The following is an 18,033-nucleotide window of genomic DNA, read 5'->3' as shown; positions in this document are numbered from 1 at the left end:
AAACGTCAGACGAGAAATTTATCAAGCGATGATTCCTTGTTTGACAGAAATTAATAGGCAAGTGATAAAAGTGTTTTTCAATCGAGTCAAGTAATTGTTCAAGCGCAAATGGACTTGCTCTGAAATTTGCTAAATGCAAGTAGAATGAAAAACAGCAAATATTTGATATGTTCGTTCCTCTATCATAAAAAGTAAAAAGTTTTTTTATTAGGCTCAGGGGTATGCTTTATTTGGCTATGAAAACCCTTAATTCAAACCAAGAAAAGTATGTGTTTGACCTTAACTGCCTATGAAAAATCTTTAACTCGACTTCAACTGGCTTTCAGCTGGACGCAAATTTGTTTATGCCCTTAAAATTTGTCTGTTGTATATAATGTTGTCATCAGTTATGACCCTTCAAAGTTGAAAACAAGGTTTGAGATAACAAGCATATGATCAAAGTTTTCATGTCTTTGCTACCAGACCACTAGAAGAACACACACGCACACATACACTAAACTCATAGCTGGCAAAATGGCGATTATGACAACTATTGTAAGAGAATTTCTAGACATTAAAGTTTGCCAAATTTTTTATCTGTTTTAGGTTGCGGGAACAACAAACTCGTTTTGACTGCGATAAGGACAAAAGTCAAAATTTTTTCAAGATTCAATTCTGACTTGATTGTTACACAACATGCTCCAGGGGAAAGAGGGGCACAAAAACACATCACAGTTGTTTGACCATGGCGTCAAATAGATTGTAACCCAGATTGCCTAGAGAACCGTTTCGAAAAAAAGATTGAGAAAAAAATGGTCTAATCTGCCAAAATGCGTGCCAGGGCGGAGACCAGGCGAACGTACGTGCCGCAATCCGTTTTCACCTTCACCTTACAGTGTCGTCCATCTCCTCCAGAGTAGACTTCGAGAACACGTCCAAGGGGCCAAATTCCACATGGAGTCATATCTCTTAGAATCCAAACGATGCCATTGACTGTGAGTCGTCTTCGGCCACTATCGCTCCATTTGGACCTCTTTAACAGTGTCGGACAATACTCCTTGACGAGTCCCTTCCAGAAAAGATTGATCATTTGCTACAGATTTTTCCAAGACTTGAAGCTGGCGGGATCTTGGCTGTCGAGCTTTCCTGATGGGAGAGAGTTGAACGTTCTGTTGATCAGAAAATGTTTTGGCGTGAGAGGCATTTCATTTTTCGGAAGGTCAGCAACAATCGTCAGTGGAGTGGAGTTCAATATAGCTTCTGTCTCGACCAAAATTATCCTGGACACATTAAGCGAATTTCTTCTGGAGCCTAGAATGATCAATAGATTGCGTTTCGCGGTCTGGATCAAGCGCTACCAAATACCGCCAAAATGAGGTCCATAGGGAGGATTGAACTTCCAGGTTGTGTCCGTTGCTGCCATTGCTTTGTAGATTTTGTTGTCGTCGAGACGTTTCGCAAATCTTTTCAGTTCCTCAGATGCACCAATGAATGTTTTGCCATTGTTGTTGGCTGGCATCTTCGGTTTACATAACGTTGATAGGCGTTTACAAAATTGTCAGTGTTGAGATACGGCATTATATAGACATACCTAATAATTAGGAAAGTGAAGATGAGGCCGTAAAATTTTTCAGTCTGTCCTTTGGCATATTCTATAAAAAGGGTGCAAAAATGTCGACTCTGCTGTTCGCGAAACGATACTGGGTCAAGTTTGTCGTGAAACGAAAGGCAGGTAGGAGAGCCATGACAAGTTGAATGTTTTGAGCGGAAAATCGTCTGCAGAAAAAACATCTGTACTTTATACGTAAAAGTGTTTTTCTGAGTCCAATGATGTGGTATTCTTGCTACACAAAAGCTTTCACTGGCTTTGTTTCTTGGTGAACACAAATGTTGTGTGCGTGCTCTAAATAGAGTCTCAATATCTTGTCTTTTTTGTGCAGTACAATGGATATTTCCCGACTTCCAATTTATCTGGCGCAAATTGCAATCTTCCGCAAGAACGAATGATTCCATTGTTCTCCAACACTTTTGAGCGAATAGATTTTGCACTAAGTTTGGCACAACTATTTGAGCCTTAATTTTGCTGAAAATATTTGTTTTCACCAAAGGCTCAAAAAATGAGTAAATTTTTGAAGTTTTAAACAAAATATTATGATCAATTTCTTTGCGTACAGATATGACTGTGAAGCTGCTTAGTTATTTTAGTATTAGCCAAGCATTTGCAACTCTAAACTCATTTTTGCATGGAAAAAAACAAAAGTAGGTTAAGACTAGGAGCTAGTAAACATCATGCATTAAGAGAAAGCGGAAAAATAAACACCAAAGGGCGTCTCAATCAAAGAAATTGCATTAATTGGATCAAGAACTAATATAAAAAACCAAACAATTTTGATTTTCGATAATTGAGCAGTTATGTTTTGAATAAAAATACAATCAGATGGGCGAAATTGTTGGGTTTTCAAACAAACGTGATATTATTGTTCAGACGAAATTTTGAAAAAATTACAATGAAAAATTTCCTTTTCAACAAGCTGAAGTTCCTGTGCTTAAATGAACATCCTCCAGTAGTTAGTCCCAATTGGAATCCAATTGATAATTTATGAGAAAATTCGAAGCATCAATTACGAAAACAAACGGCTCCTCGGTCAAAATAGTAAGTATATACATCAGCAATTTGGCATCTATGTTGCTAGAAACTTGTGTAAAAACTGTAAACCCCTAGAAATACAGATTTTGCGAAATAGCAATGAGTTCAACCATATTTCTAATTTGCCATTCAGTTGGTTTCGTCTGTTTTTTCTATGCTCGCAGAGCAAAATAAACAATTATTGCCTAAAAAAATTGCGGTTTTAGTTTCCACTTATTCATGTCCGTTTTTCTCTTTATGGTGTCTTCCTGTCCTTACAACAACATCATTTTATGAATTCCCGGAGAGTTACATTAGGATTTGACTTTCTTGATGATCACGCGAGCATTTAAGCATTGATTCACCAGGGACTAAATTACAAGTTTTAGGGGAGATTCACCGCTGCGTTTGTATATTCCAGGAAAATTTCATTTTCGAATCATTGCACGAAGATTTGAATACTACAACCAGTCAATGTGGATCCATAGAAAAATCATAATGTTCTGATACTGAGAGGTCACATCAGTATGATTTACGTTAAGTACAGTTCAGGGCTAGCTGGTCAAACTTCACGGTTTATCTGCTTTCAGATGAACTAATTATGGTCTTTATTTAACACACCCTGGTTATTGTTAATGACTAGTTAATATTGTAAAATTGCATGTTTAGCCGACAATCTATTTGTGGACTTGTACCGATAATGGCTTCTTCAAACTTGTATTTCTTGATTGAAATGGTGGCAGTTTTTTGCAAGCACAATTTTGCAAGAGTTATGCAAGATTCTTGAAAGATTCAAACTCTCGCATCTCTGGACCCAAAATCGAGTTTGGATTCTAAAAACCTGCGGTCATCTGTAACGTGAGGAGTTTCTTGAAAATTCTTTAGTTGTATTGTCTCTCTCCTATCACGACCTTCCTCCTTTTAACAAAAAAAAACACAAACAAAAAATGGAACAAGGGGATCGGTAATAAGCTTCTAGGTAATATATTTATTATCAGCCATGATAAGCTATGATTCGAGCTTAAATGGCATATTTGTTCTCTTAATTTTTTCTCATTTCGGACATTTGAAAACCATGAAAGTAAGGTCCCTAAGCCACCAGCTATTGACGCTGATTATATTTTAAAATTGCGGAAAAAATGAATCTTTAGCTAAGTCTTGTTTTCTTGGTTCACCCTAAACACCTATGTTTTTTTAAAAAACTTAGAATACTTTAGAATACAAATTGAATCACTTCTGGTACTAATAATGTCGAGCTGATTGACCGGACAGACCAATAAAGCTTCCCAAAGAAATAAAACCTGGAAAAACAAATCTCTAAAAGTTCAGATGTCTAAAATAACTCAAAATATGGGCGAGTGTTCTATTCGGTGGGTTGTATTTCCGTTTTTCCGGTAACATTCAATTTGCGCATTTGCTTTTTTAAAATGTATTTTTCTGAAAATCAACACGTTCGCTGTGAAATGATGTCTATTTCTAATTTAGTTTGATCACTCATTTAAACTTTGGTCTAGTGTTCTAGTGTTTTCTTTAAACTAAAATTTGCTCTACAGGTTTTTGTTTTCTTGTTTGTTTGCTTAGGTTACATATCTCAACTGTGGCGCTTTTGAACCAATAACCTAACTTTGGAGCAAAAATTATTGCTGAAATGACACGATTTCAACAAAAATGGTTTGTTGATAAAGTGATATTTTCTAGTTTTTGTTTTGTTAAATGAATATTTAATTGTAAAGCTAAGTAATGCCGATATTTGTATGTCAGATCTGAGATATTTTGCAAAAAGTTACTTGATCTATTACGTAGCTGCTGAAGTTTATCATCTAAAATTGAAAACTCAGAACCAGTCATTATATTCTCAACAAAGCAAAAATTTTATCAGAAACGATCAATATATTCGGCAGAATCGGGATTTTGATCAATAACGCAGGATCTTTCCACTGGTGACACTTGGAAACAACTTCAATCAACCAATTTGACAATGTAATGAGAATAAATGCCAGATCTGTTATTTTTCTCATCCAGTTATGCATTCCGGAGCTGAAAAAGACAAAAGGGTCTATTGTCAACGTCTCTTCAATTGCTGGGGTGAAATCTCTTGTAGGGGCCATATACTATTGCCTGTCAAAAGTTGCCCGAGATATGTGCACAAAATGTCTGTCCTTGGAAATGGCATGGAGTGCGAGTTAACGTCGTGAAAAGACGAGCAAGTTACCAATATTTTTGAGCTAGAGAAACCCTGAACCCGTATTAGAGGCGTAGGAAATGCTGAAGAAGTTGCTGATTTGATTGCATTTCTTGCCAGTTAACGAGCCAGTTTCATGGCCGGCAATATATTTTCTATTGGCGGTGGCAGGAACTTGGTGTGTCCTCGATAGAGTTTCCGGGTCTATTCTGTTTTGAACCCCCCCCCCACCCCCCCAGTGTGTTTTACGCCCCCCCCCCCCACCCCCCGTGTGTTTTACGCCCCCCCCCCCAGGTTAAAAATTATGTGTTGTTATATAGCACGTTACTATGTAAGAAAATAGCACGTGCGCCTGGGGGTGTAAAAAATATAAGCTCACTAAGCTGGGGGGGGGGGGGGGGCAAAACAGCATTGATCCGAGTTTCCTTTGTGTATTCAAAGACTCCTCGGATGCCCCCCTCACGCACCATGGTGGTGGAACATGATTGATGACTTTTTGTTACTGACTTATAGTATGTCCTTCCTCGTTGTATCCATCATTACCAACTTTTTTAGGCTTATAAATTAATTAATTCGAGCCAGTTATGGCTATGGAGTATTCGGGTGCAAAATGACAATCTAAATATGACATTTTCCCCACTAGAACCGCATTTGCTAAATTTAGTGGTTGGTGCTTAAACTGTAATTTAATTATGAATGTAAAAGCGAGCATACGTTTGTTTATACAAGCGTCTAAAAGCAAACATTTCATTCACGGGAGGAAGAATTCGGTTTAAAAATTGTTGTTCACGAGGGGAAGGGGGGAAACAGTTCTGAACTTTTTATTCATGGGGTAGGGAAGATATAGTTTTTTGATCACTCTACTTACATGTGGCAACTTCCGTACCTAGTTTGCTTACAACTCCTTGGCCTACTGAAACTGATTTTTGATTTAAAGTTTTTCGTTTTACTGCGAACATCAATTTTAGGTCAATTCAAGGTCTTTTTTGTAACTCTAAAGCCGAGCAGCAGAAACTTAAACGAGGTAAAGTCGAGATGACCATAATGTTGAATTTCAATCAATTGATGGACTCTTTCAGTCGAGCATCGCAATTTTATACTAATTTTTGGTCGCACTTCGTCGTTGCAAATGTCCAGGCCTGGACAATGGCACTCTTATGTGCCTGAATGCTTGGTAAACTTGTTTAACCAATAATGCACCCAATTTTTGTGTAATGGTCGTAGTTTTGACGTTAAAACCAAAGTATAGAACTATGAACAATCATAACGTTCCTTTATACTTAAAGGTAACATCGGTGTGGTTTCGGTAACCTTGATATGGCTTGCTGCTCAAAGTTCATTGTTTATTTGTACTGAGACAAACTGATTTCAATGCAATAGCTATTCAAGGTAATCATTTTATATCCAGCTGATATTGCCAAATATTGCTTCACTTGCCCATAGTCGAGTTAAGGCTGCTAAATTGTATCCACAATGGCTTCTTCTACTTTTTGTTTCTCGAGTGAGATGGTGGCAGTGGTAACAGGTGCCAGTAGTGGGATAGGGGAGGGAACAGCAATCAAATTAGCCCAGATGGGGTTGGGTAGACTGTGTATCACTGGAAGAAATACACATGCACTAGAGTCCACTAAACAAAAGTGTATCAAGGCAGCACCTTCAGAACGGGGAATAAAGGAAAGTGATGTTCTCATTGTGTCAGGTAATTTATTCGTAATTTCTTTGATAATTTAAAGGAAAATGCGAAAGATTTCAATATCAATTTTCAACACTCGTGCAGAACTCTTTGAATATTTGAGTTTGCTAAGGGTCCCTAAAACTGTGCTTGGGGTCTAAAATTTGGGGTAAGCCGTAACGCGTGGAGTCTCTTAAAATTTACTTTCATAAAACAAACGACATGAGCAGATAAACGGTTGCGTTTTTCATGCGGCTTTGAAAAAAAAACTTTAAGAAAAACGATGACAAATAAACGTTGTTGTATAGTGTTTCAGGACTCAATTTTGATTAGCAGCTTCAGTTTTTGTTATCATATACTGTCTTTTTATCGAGTGTAATGGAATGGACTGGGTTAGCAGCGATGAATATGCTACTGGATCTTTTGTGATACTAGATTTATTCTTCTATTGGAAAAATTTCAGTAACGAGTTGCTCAAATCTTGTCAGACAGCTCTTGAACGAAAAGATTCGAACTCGTGCTTCTTTTTTTACTTCGGTTTTGCTTCCGTTCATATTGCGGAAAGTTTTTGAACAAACACTAAACTTAGAATAGCCACGTGTGATAGCACTTTTTATTGGGGTGCTTTTTTGTGAGAGTGCTTTTTTGTTACTTTTTGTTATGGTGTTTTTTGTGAGTTCTTTTTTGTTAGGGTGCTTTTTGTGAAGATGCTACTCAACTACACCCCAACTTGGCGGTGATAAATTTTCTAAAGCATTTTTTGGTACGGATGCACAGCATTACAGTGATACGCCTCTTTCTAACAGGACTTGCACTTAGAAACCTATTTCTGTTATGCAAGAAAACAGCAAAAAATTATACGACCAATGTTATGCATAAACAGTTATTTTTAAAGCGTAGATGACTCTAAAGAGAAAACCCTGCAAAAAATAGCCATTGAATCCAAAATTTTAAAAAGTAATCATTAAGGTCAGAAGGATGAATCTCTTTATTTCTTAGAGCACGTTGAAGACGTCTCATTTTCTCTAAGTTCAGATAGGTTAACTATCGCATGGGCAAAAATATTGAACTTATGCCAAATCCAATAAATAATACATGAGAAAATCAGCCGGGGGGATTTTCAGCAACAGGCTGCAGTTGAAGCAGGACAAAAAAATGGGAAAAATAGCATGAACGGGTTCTGGAGACCAAAAATACATAACTTAATTGCAGATCTAAGAAGTGTGACAAAAACCTATTCGGCGTGAATTAAAACATACCTTAAATGAGCAAGGATGCAATATAATTACAATGATTACAATAGTCACTACAAAATTACAATAATTACCATAATCATTGGAACTACTGTAATTGTTGTTACAATAATTTTAGCTTCATAGTTAAGTATAGCAAAAGGTCATAAAAATATCTATGGAGAAACATAGAAAAACAAAATATTTTTTTTGAAGAAAAAATATTTGTTTTTATTTTGCCAAAAAATTATATGAACAATCTGTACAGCTAGAGTACGTAGCTGAAAGATACCGCGAAAGCAGGTAAAAAAACACTAGAACTCCAACAAAGTGGAAACTTCGCCTTCCTCTTAATAAACTTCCACACCTGTGATGCAGATTTATTTTTAGCTTCTAGTGAAACGAGACAAAAACTTGATCACAGAAAAATAGACTATTTACAGGAATAATAGGTAAGCCAACATAACTCAAATCTCCCCAACAAATGAGTATTTAGTTTGAGGCAAAAGGCATGCAAAACAACAAATTTGTCCATAAAAACCACAAGCCCTTCCCTTATGGTTCGAAACACCGCATATTAATCTCTAAAATAAAATGAATAGGAAGAAAGTTTTTATAGAGAAAAGACCTCGAGAGAAACATTTTCAATAAAGCTTCTTTTTTATCTGCAACATTTTTTGAGGAAACTGTTGAATGACTACCCGGAGCACTTTGTTTTTCTTCCACGATCATAACTTTGAGTCTTTGGTGTTAATTTTTTAGCTTCAAAATTAATTGACTGGCATTCTCAATTTAAGGGAGACGCTGGAAAAGTTAAACGGAGTAACTTAGACACGGAGTAATTTTTGTGATCCAGGAACAACAGCTGCAAAGATGAAATAACCCTTCCGATATGGTATAACAAGATGTGAAGATGTGACTGTGTCTGATAGAATAAAATTTGCAGTTGGCTTCAAGAACAGCATTAGTTTGGATTTATTTTCTAAGCAATTGATATGACCCACGAAACGCGAAATTTTGCTGCGAGCAAATTGAATTGGACAGCGGTTAGTGGCAATTCACGTTAGGGAAGTTTCCGTTTTTAACGAATTATAGGCACGATTCGATTTGAAATAATGGGCGATTATGGAACCAATTCTTTGGTCTTGTAAAACTGTTGGGCTGTAAAACTGTTGGGCTGCTTACTTGCATATAGAAAAACCGGATAGGGTCAATTTTCAACTTGGTGTGGCATATGGAACTTTGTTCCAAATATTTCACTAGCATCTAAAGAAAGCAGAAAAACACAATTGTGGAAAGGGATTGCGTGGAAAACACATGAGATTGTCTTTCAGCGCTACTTTATAGACGAATATATGTTGTTCGGTAATTTTTTGAACTCCTAAAAATGTTACTACTCGAATGATGACAACACGAAGGAAATCGTTGTTGGATCCAATACAAGATGCAATTTAAAACAGGGTAGTATATTTTAATGACCAAGTACAGAAGTATCTCCCCCTAAAATTATGAGAGTAGTGATGAGAGAAAAAGTTATGAGAGGCGCAAAGAGAGAAAAATCGGCTTGAGGCAATAAAGAGAATATTTAAATCTTAAGTAGAAATTTAGCTGCAGAACTCATAAAAAAGAAAAACGATTGCCCATTAAGCTGTTATTGGTCTTCTGCGTTGATAATGTAAACTAAAAATAAAAAAAAACAAAAAAGCTAAGATTGTACCGGAAAAACTTCGTCATTTCTTAAGAACAGACTTCCGATAAATCTATTCAATAACAAGAAGACTGTCTACTGTTTGCAGTCTAATAAATATGGCAATGCTGGAAAAAGTGAACTTAAGCAAGTCCAAATAAAAATGCCTAAACTGATTGCTACGTTTGATAACATAAATTAAATTTAATTCACAAAATTTTTTAAGCATTTGATAAAGAGGGCAAAAGGTTCACTTGTAAATTGAGGATAGTTCACATGGGCTCACGAAATCCGACAGAAAATGATATCATTCTTTGATACAATTTTTTACGTTCTACTTTAAAAAATGATGAGTACATCTTCATAAGAAAAATAGATAACAAGAAAAAAGGCTTATTTTTTTCTGGTGGGACCAAACTTGGTTTCATTAACGGTTGAAATTGAGTTTTGTCGAAAATTGTCAGATACGGTGGCTTTAAATTGCACGTAGTTCTTCAAAACTAAATTAGAGAGAGCAAAAACGAAACAGTTCAGAGCCAGCAGAAATGTATTGACAATCATTAAGATAAATAACAAACGACAGATTTTATAATCGTTCATGCACTTTCAAATGGCAGAGAGAATGTAGAGAACTATTAACAACTCAGGGGAATTAGAAACTGGAAAATTTCTTACTTTTTTGTTTTGGTGAAAGTTTTGAGTCCATGTGTTCTTTATTTTTAACTGGTCAAGCTAATATCAAGCGCGGTACAAATTTCCTTGTTTTTTGTAGCAGTTTTTAATTTGGGACAGTTTGCATGCAATGCTTTCAATGCAAGAAAACGTCTATCGTAACTTATGCAGAAAATTTATTAAAAAAAGTTTCAAAGCTCTTGAAAACAAAAAAAAACAACAGGAGGAGTATTCAGATCTAGACCGTTCTGTAAGATTCGAAAACAGAAAGATACTAGTAGATGGTACTTGGAAGTGGACGAATATTCAGCCACTTAATGCAATTTTTGAATTGCTTTGCTAATTTTTAGAATTGCGTTCTTTGCAGAGTCCGAGACTCAAATTCTTGCAAAAGCATTTTTAGAATGTTGAAGAAAGTTGGGCTCAGTTGGTATATTGGTGGACAATTAATCCTGTTTTGAAATATCAAGTTGATACCTTGACTACTGAAAAATAACGAATTTGCCTGAAATTAGGTTTTCCCGAGTTTCATTCCGTACAAATCGTACAGGTAAAGTGCCAGCCAGCTGACGAAAGAGTCGGAGAAAAAAAGTATTTTTCTCGGTAAGTTCTTCTTGGTACAAACTTTTTACAAAGACGGAGTGTTTTTTATTGATTCATATAACCTGGCAGAAAGAGAATGAGTTTACCGAAACTAACGACAGTTCATTGAGCTAGCCCGTATTCGTTCACGTTATTTTCTCCATAAAAACTAATATCAATATCTGACAAAAAAAAACACTTGCCGAACACCGAAACACTGACAAATTCAACTTCGCAAGGTCAAGCAGATCAAACAAGGTAAATTACAGCATACAGCGAACTAAATTCAATTTCAAATTTGCAAAATCAATTCATTAATTGTTTTTGATAGTGAAATAACAGTCATAAATTGACTGACAACCATTTTTTTTAAATTGGCCAACCAAAAGAGTTCCAAAAATCACAGAACTCTGATTTTTGGCTTTGTAAGAGATTTGCGGTTATATAAATAACCTTTTAAAACTCGATATAATTCATTGCTATTTTCTTTGTTCTCTATTCCTATCTCTCTAATAATAAGTACCACTCTTAAATGACCACTTTCTACAGTTTTTAACAACTCGTTGTAAAAAAAAACGCTGAATTACAGTTTCAGAGGTAAATTGCCTGTTTTGAAGTCAACATTTTGGTCAGCATAAATTTGGCTGTTTTTATTTTAGTTTATCTATCAATCGGTGCATATTGATCACGAAAAATGCAGGTCTAAAACTTGAACTGACAATCGTACTTATTGAAAAAAAGTAGATAGAAATTTGTCCACTTTTTGTGAGGAGCAGTGTGCTGAGTCTCACGTGAAATCTTTTCAATATGATCATGCTTTGATAATTCCGAGAAAGTATTTCAATTGTGAGTTCAACAGATTATGATCCTTCAGAACAGATTTCACGATGGACGAAACTTACTAACGCTCACGAAAACTGACGAACTCCGGTCTGGATTTTTGCAGTGTGTACACTAGTCAATTTTTTTACAAAATAAGATCAGCTAAATTTCAGATGATTATGCATGGATTGTTATAAAATCAAAAGAATCGGACCTGAAAACGCTTATGAAATTGGGATTAAAAACCAGTTTACCTTGTTAAAATTCGGTTTTTACTTTAATTTTAATAGCGAGTGTAGACATCTGACTAATCATATCTCCCCTCAGGATAGGATTTACTATAGTAGGACAATTTTGCGACTCAAGGTTTGCGGCTCAAACAACCTTAAGGTTCATTCAATTTATGCGACAAACTTAGTTACATTTAGTCCGCTAATTAGTTACATTTAATTGCGAATATCATGAAAACCTCTTATATCCTCTATTGCGATATTCAAAACGAGTGACCGAATTCTATAATCCCTTGTACACTCTGTTCACAGGTGACATCGGCGATGAGAAAACATGCGAAGCGATTTATAATGAAACAATCAGTAAATTCGGCAGAATCGACATCTTGGTCAACAACGCTGGGTCTTTCAGTCTGGGACCTCTAGACACGGCTTCTATTGACAGTTTTGACGATGTAATGAGAATAAATGCCAGATCGGTTGTTTTTCTCACTCAGTTATGCATTCCGGAACTGAAAAAGACAAAAGGGTCTATTGTCAACGTCTCTTCGATTGCTGGGGTGAGATCTTTTGTAGGAGCTGGTTACTTTTGCATGGCGAAAGCTGCCCAAGATATGTACACAAAATGTTTGGCCCTGGAAATGGCCCCGCATGGAGTACGAGTTAACGCCGTGAACCCTGGAACCATTGATACACCTGTTTTCAAACGTTCGGGTTTAACTGATGAACAAGTTGCCGGTTTGTTTGAATCTGAGAAAGTCCTGAACCCAATAAAGAGAGTTGGAACAGTTGAGGATGTTGCTGATCTGATTGCGTTTCTGGCTAGCTCTAGAGCTAGTTTCATCACTGGGAATATTACTTCTGTTGATGGGGGAAGGAACTTGGTCTGTCCTCGATAATTCTCTCGGATAGTTCAAAGATCAAAGATTCTTCAAATCTGCCCCACACCTCACGGCGCCTCCCGGTGGATTAATTTTTTTCATTACTGACCAGTGATGCTGACAGACATTACTTCTTTTCTATAGTTAATGGGATGAATTGGTTCTAATATTAACCCAGTTGAGCAAATTTTGATACATCTTGCCATGTCATATTTAAGATCTCGATTGCTTTTACAAAACTGCAGCATCATTGTCTGATACAAACCATCATAAGCGCAACGCCAGATATTAGATCAATTAATTAATTTTTACAGTGATAGGAAACAAAATCAAAGATAAACTGAGGGGCGAGGGGGGTGGTGGTTAGGAAGCAATTTTTACTTCTTATTTTTATTAAAGATTGGCGCAAAATACTCGCCGAAATACATTAAACAGCTACATATAAATCAATGATGCAAAACATATCACACGATTTGTGTTAAGTGTTGTTCATTTGTTCTTATTTGGGAGTTGATTCATAATAATTTCAATCAAAACTATACCGCAGTGTACGTTGTTTGATAGTCACATGTTAGGCCATATGAAGTCGAGGTGGGGGTAATTTCTCTATATTTATTGCATGGTCGAGAACACCAAATTTAGCCACTTAACTAAGATGTTGAGAACACCAATTTTGGCCACTTAACTAGGATGTCAAACTAGGATTTTCCTCTTTTCGTTTGATCCTTGTTTTTGTTAAAGTCAAGTAAACATGAGAAAAAGTAAGCTGAGGTAAATGCAAGCCCAATATTATAACATTTGGCTTGTAGGGGTGTATAACCTCCGGGGGGACAAAAGGAAAAAATCCAATAATTTTTTAAAGATTACATAACTGTTACATATATGTAACAGTTATATAATCCTTCAGAAATATTGGATCTTTTCCGTTTGCCCACCCAAGTACGACATGCAACACCTGTTGCCGAGAACGCGTCATCGCAGAGCAAAGCATTATTTAAAAATATGGCACATGCGCTTGAGGGATGCAAATGACAAATACCCGTTGAGCTGGGGGCAAACCGGCAAAGATCCATAAATATTTAACTGATTAATGCAAACAAAGAAGATCGATCGAAGACAATGAATAGAATTAGCAGGATATAATGTATTCGAGAACACGCGCAGAGAAACAAAATACGTCTTTATTCAGACATCTATTGGTAGGGAGCTCCAGCAGACCGCTGTCCATAGCCATGCTTCTCCTTCGCTGCGAGATTTAATCCGGAAACGGATCGGTTACTGTGGTCACCAGGGCCAAATTAAAAAAAAGTTATCGCCAATATTTTTGTCTGTTGTCTTATCTTTTTCAAAATTCAATTGGTTTCTTTTTGTCGGCTTGCTCGATCACTGCTGAGGAAAATTATAAACGGTAACTTGATGTTTTGGTACGTCTCTGGCCTATCGATTTATGTGTCTGTGTGTGCCGTGTGTGTGTTCGCGTGTGTGTTTGTGTGTTTTTGTGTGTGTGCGTGTTTGTGTGTAAATTTGTTTGTGTATGTTTGTGTGCGTTTGTGTTTGTTTTTTTGTGTGTGCATGTGTTTGTTTGTGTGTGTTTATTGCTTTGTTTGTGTGCTTGCTTTTTGTGTGTGCGCATGTGTTTCTGTGTGTGTGTGCGTTTGTGTGTGTGTGTTTTTGTGTGTGTATGTGTTGTATGTGTGTTTCTGTGTGCCTGTGTATGCGTGTACCTGACACTAAGACAAATACATTTGAAAACCGATAGTGATTGAAAAAAACTCTGAAATTCCCCTTTTTAAGTCTGAGACAATTTTTTGTTTTTGTAATTGAACTTTCTGGGCTTGAGCAGTTACTGCGCCTTGTACGGCAAACTGCTATTTGCCATATTAACATAGTTGAGTAATTCTTGTCTTGAACGGGGCGTTAACTTAATTGCCCCTTTGTTTTTTCCTAATAGGATAAAACACAAACAATTTTTTCGTTAATTTTTCTCCATTGCAGACTTTTTTCTGATATTGTAAATCCAGTCATTTAATAATTGCGCTTGGTTTCTTTAAAAACGATTGTTCTAGTAAATTTTGTAATGGCTGCAGCACTGGTGCGCAAAATTTATAGAGAATACCAAAAATTTACCAAGATATGGCAGATCCCGAGAATTACGCTAGAAACTTAAGAACAAGTTGACATGTTTATTCAATTAAATTTTTACAAGGAATTGTTGCTGGCAGTTAAAATATTGAATGATATTGATGAATTTTAAAAGCTATCATGCCTTCATCCATTATTCTTTTCAGAGTTTTTAGTGCAATTGTTTAGTGAACATCGATCAAAATTTATTTGAAATTTTTCCACTGTTCTTTGAAGAAAGATGAATAATTTTTCTCTCAATGTTTGTCGAGAATCTTGCAAGTGCCTAAGATCAAGTCCGGTAGAAGGTAAACTGGACAAAAATGGATCTAGCAGAAATTAAGCGTGACAAAATGAAGTGCGGTTGAAATACAGCCAGCATGATAAAATTGAGCATGGAGCGAAAATCGGCGCGAAAAAAAAACAAATAAGCAGATTTATAAATAACAATTAACTTATTATCATATCTATATGTATATAGTTTTCATCAGTCTATTTCAATTTCGCACAAGTGTCATGTTTGCTTTTATTCTGTCCTTTTTGGTCAGGTAAGAATGAAACTCTTAAAGGAATTAACATACCTTGAGTGATTTTCTGGATGGACTTAACTACTGAAGATCTCCCCGCTTCATCGGGTAGGAACCCAATGATGAGCACCGGTATTTTCCAATCACATGCCGTTGAAAGGTTTCACTTTCCTACACGTTACGCAGAAATGCAGCATAGCAAATCAGTTTTTTTAAACGGAAGAAGCAGAACGAGAAAAAGTTACCCAGTTGAATTTGAATCGAATATAGTTTCATTCTAGGTTCTAGAAAGGACAAATGTAGACAAGCAAATTCGGGCCTGATAAAATATAAAAACTCTATCTCGACAAAATTGAATCGAGATGAAAATTCTGTCTGGCAAAGCTGGATCGAGGAAAACTCGGCCTCTTATATTAATATCAAATACACTTCCGTCGCAACAAAATTTGGAGCAGGTAAAACTCTGTGTTAAAAAATTGTATCGAGCAGAGTTTGAAGTGAAATAATAGGAATATGAGTGGAACTCCAGCGTGGCGAATTTGGAGTGAGACAATTCAGCGTGACAACATTTGACAAGCAAACTTCACTTGAATTAAATGAATCGAGTGAGGTGGTAGGAGAATACTTCTTTTTCAATTGAACTCACCCACAAAGAGAAGCTAAGTAATGATATATGGCTTCTGAGTTGATTGAACTCATCGAGAGAGGGCCCGGGTTGCCCAACCTTGCAACACTTGGTAAGGCCGTAGGACGGCACCGTATACGTTTTAAACAAAAACCGTACTAATATCCTGTTAAGTTTTCTACGGCCCGTAGTGAGGCCGTACTAGGATCTCTAAGTTACCGTATTAGGGTCGTATCAAGATTAATAATGCGCCGTAATAAGGCCGTATCAAGTTTAATAAGGTGTCCGCGAATAAGGAAATAGCATTACAGCTGTCGGAAAACTAGTTAAGTTAAAAATTGACTTTTTGAGAAATTTGTAAAATAGTTTCCGTGTATGTCCCTCCTCTTTTTTCATTCCGGGCTTGGGACACGCAGTGGCGGAGTTATTGAGTTAACTACAGGAGAAGTAAGCCCGATCAAGCGGTAAAACCGTTCCCCTCAGCCCTCTCTCCAAACAAAACACCATAAAAAGATTGACTTGTTTGCAAATTTTTGATTCAGATAGAATTTCGGCATGAATAACAATGCATACAGTTGGTAGAAACTAAGTATATATGAAAACTGGGGAAACAGATCAATCTGGTTAATAAATATAATGAAAATGACTATTCCTTTTTTCAAAAAACGACTTTCTTTAAAATTTTTTTCTGGAGATTTCAAAAAATAAGAGAATTATTTTGTTGATTGCAGTGCAAATAATCTGAGCATTTATGTGAACAGTATGATCGACCGAAAAAAATCCAAAACATCTCAGGTTCAACATACTCTAAAATTAGAAGAAATTCGAGAGAAGACTTTTAACTCATAGAGAAAAGCTTTCCTTTACTGGAGCCTTTTCTACCTATATCATGACCTATATCTATATCTTACTATATCATGACTTAAACACATCTTTTAGTGATAAATTACAAGTTTTGAGCGTCATAGTTCCGAAATAAATCCAACTAAGAAAGATATTTGCAAAAAAAAGAGGCTTTACTTTAAAGGGGTCATTACACTTGATATGGCTAACATCAAAACAAAGCAAATAAGATATAATACCACTATCAACTTAAAAACAATCATGATAATCAACAATTTGAGCCTAGACGAGAGAATCTTTTATATTTTCATACACTCGCAAAAAAATAATTGATTCAGTTGGACTGTTTGGTATCAGCAATACTGCATTTTCTGTGAAGTAGTGGAAAATTTTGATTTATCAACAAAAAACCGCAAGAGGACAGGAAAATCGCTCTATTTAAGTTTTGCCTTTTCATTTATTTTCGAGTTTTTGTGGCATTTCTGTTTTAAGAAAGTTTTGGTGCAGTCTTTTAAAAAAAAGTATAATGGAATTGATTTTTTTGATAATTTGGGGTACTTAGAGAACGATATAGTCAAAAAACAAAATTGCTGCGGTCTTATAAGGGCCGTTCTAAGTTTTCTAATTTTAAAATGTTTGGAAGTAAATTTCTATGACGGTCAGGCGAACTTGCAGAACAGTTTAAAATTGTTCTATTTATGTTTTTTCTCTTCATTAACTTCTAACTTTTGTGGCATTTTTGTTTCAAAAAAGGTTTGGTGCGGTCCTATCAACTCAAAAGCCGCAGGACTACAGAAAAATTGTCCTATTTAGATTTTGCATCTTCTTTTACTTCCGACTTTTTGCGGCCTTTTTGTTTCAAGGAAACGTTGATGCGGTCTTTTTAAAAATGAGTCTAACGGAATTGAATTTTTTTTTTACAATTTTGTGTACTTAGAGAACTATATAGCCAAAAAACAAAGCCTTAGAAGAAATCTAAAGCTTGTTGCGACCTTATAAGCGCCCTTCTAAGTTTTCTAGTTTTACAAAGTTTCAAAGTAAAGTTTTATGACCATCAAGTGTACTTGCAGAACAATCTAAAATCGTTCTATTTGAGTTTTTTTGCTTCAATTACGTCCGACTCTTTGTGGCATTTTCCTTTCAAGAAAGCTTTGGTGCAGTCTTATCAACGAAAAAACGCACGAATATAGTAAAATAATTCTATTTAAGTTTTGCCTCTCCACTTACCGCCGACCATTTGTGGCATTGTTATTTCAAGAAAACTTTGGTGGGGTTTTATCAACAAAAAATCGCATGACTATAAGAAAAATGTTCTATTTGATCTACTTAAGTTTCGCTTCTTCATTTAATTC

At 36.0% G+C, this 18,033-nt stretch overlaps 1 protein-coding gene across 1 annotated transcript; it reads left to right on the top strand.

Moving 5' to 3' along the window:
- Positions 1-6,260: 6,260 nt before the first annotated feature.
- On the top strand, positions 6,261-12,844 carry LOC142344319 (3-oxoacyl-[acyl-carrier-protein] reductase FabG-like). Its single transcript, XM_075395907.1, has 2 exons — positions 6,261-6,486; positions 11,997-12,844. The coding sequence occupies exons 1-2, from the start codon at positions 6,261-6,263 to the stop codon at positions 12,581-12,583; spliced, it is 813 nt and encodes a 270-aa protein (XP_075252022.1). The 3' UTR covers positions 12,584-12,844.
- Positions 12,845-18,033: the final 5,189 nt, after the last annotated feature.

The sequence above is a fragment of the Convolutriloba macropyga genome, chromosome 8 (genome assembly GCF_964194025.1).
Source record: "Convolutriloba macropyga chromosome 8, txConMacr16.3, whole genome shotgun sequence".
NCBI lineage: Eukaryota > Metazoa > Xenacoelomorpha > Acoela > Convolutidae > Convolutriloba > Convolutriloba macropyga.
Note: the sequence above shows the minus strand (reverse complement) of the source record. Positions and strands in the feature narration are given on the sequence as shown.

Coding starts and splice junctions, on each gene's coding strand:
- LOC142344319 (XM_075395907.1), top strand. CDS start 6,261: ATGGCTTCTTCTACTTTTTGTTTCTCGAGTGAGATGGTGGCAGTGGTA. Junction 6,487..11,996: donor TGATGTTCTCATTGTGTCAG/GTAATTTATTCG, acceptor CTCTGTTCACAG/GTGACATCGGCGATGAGAAA.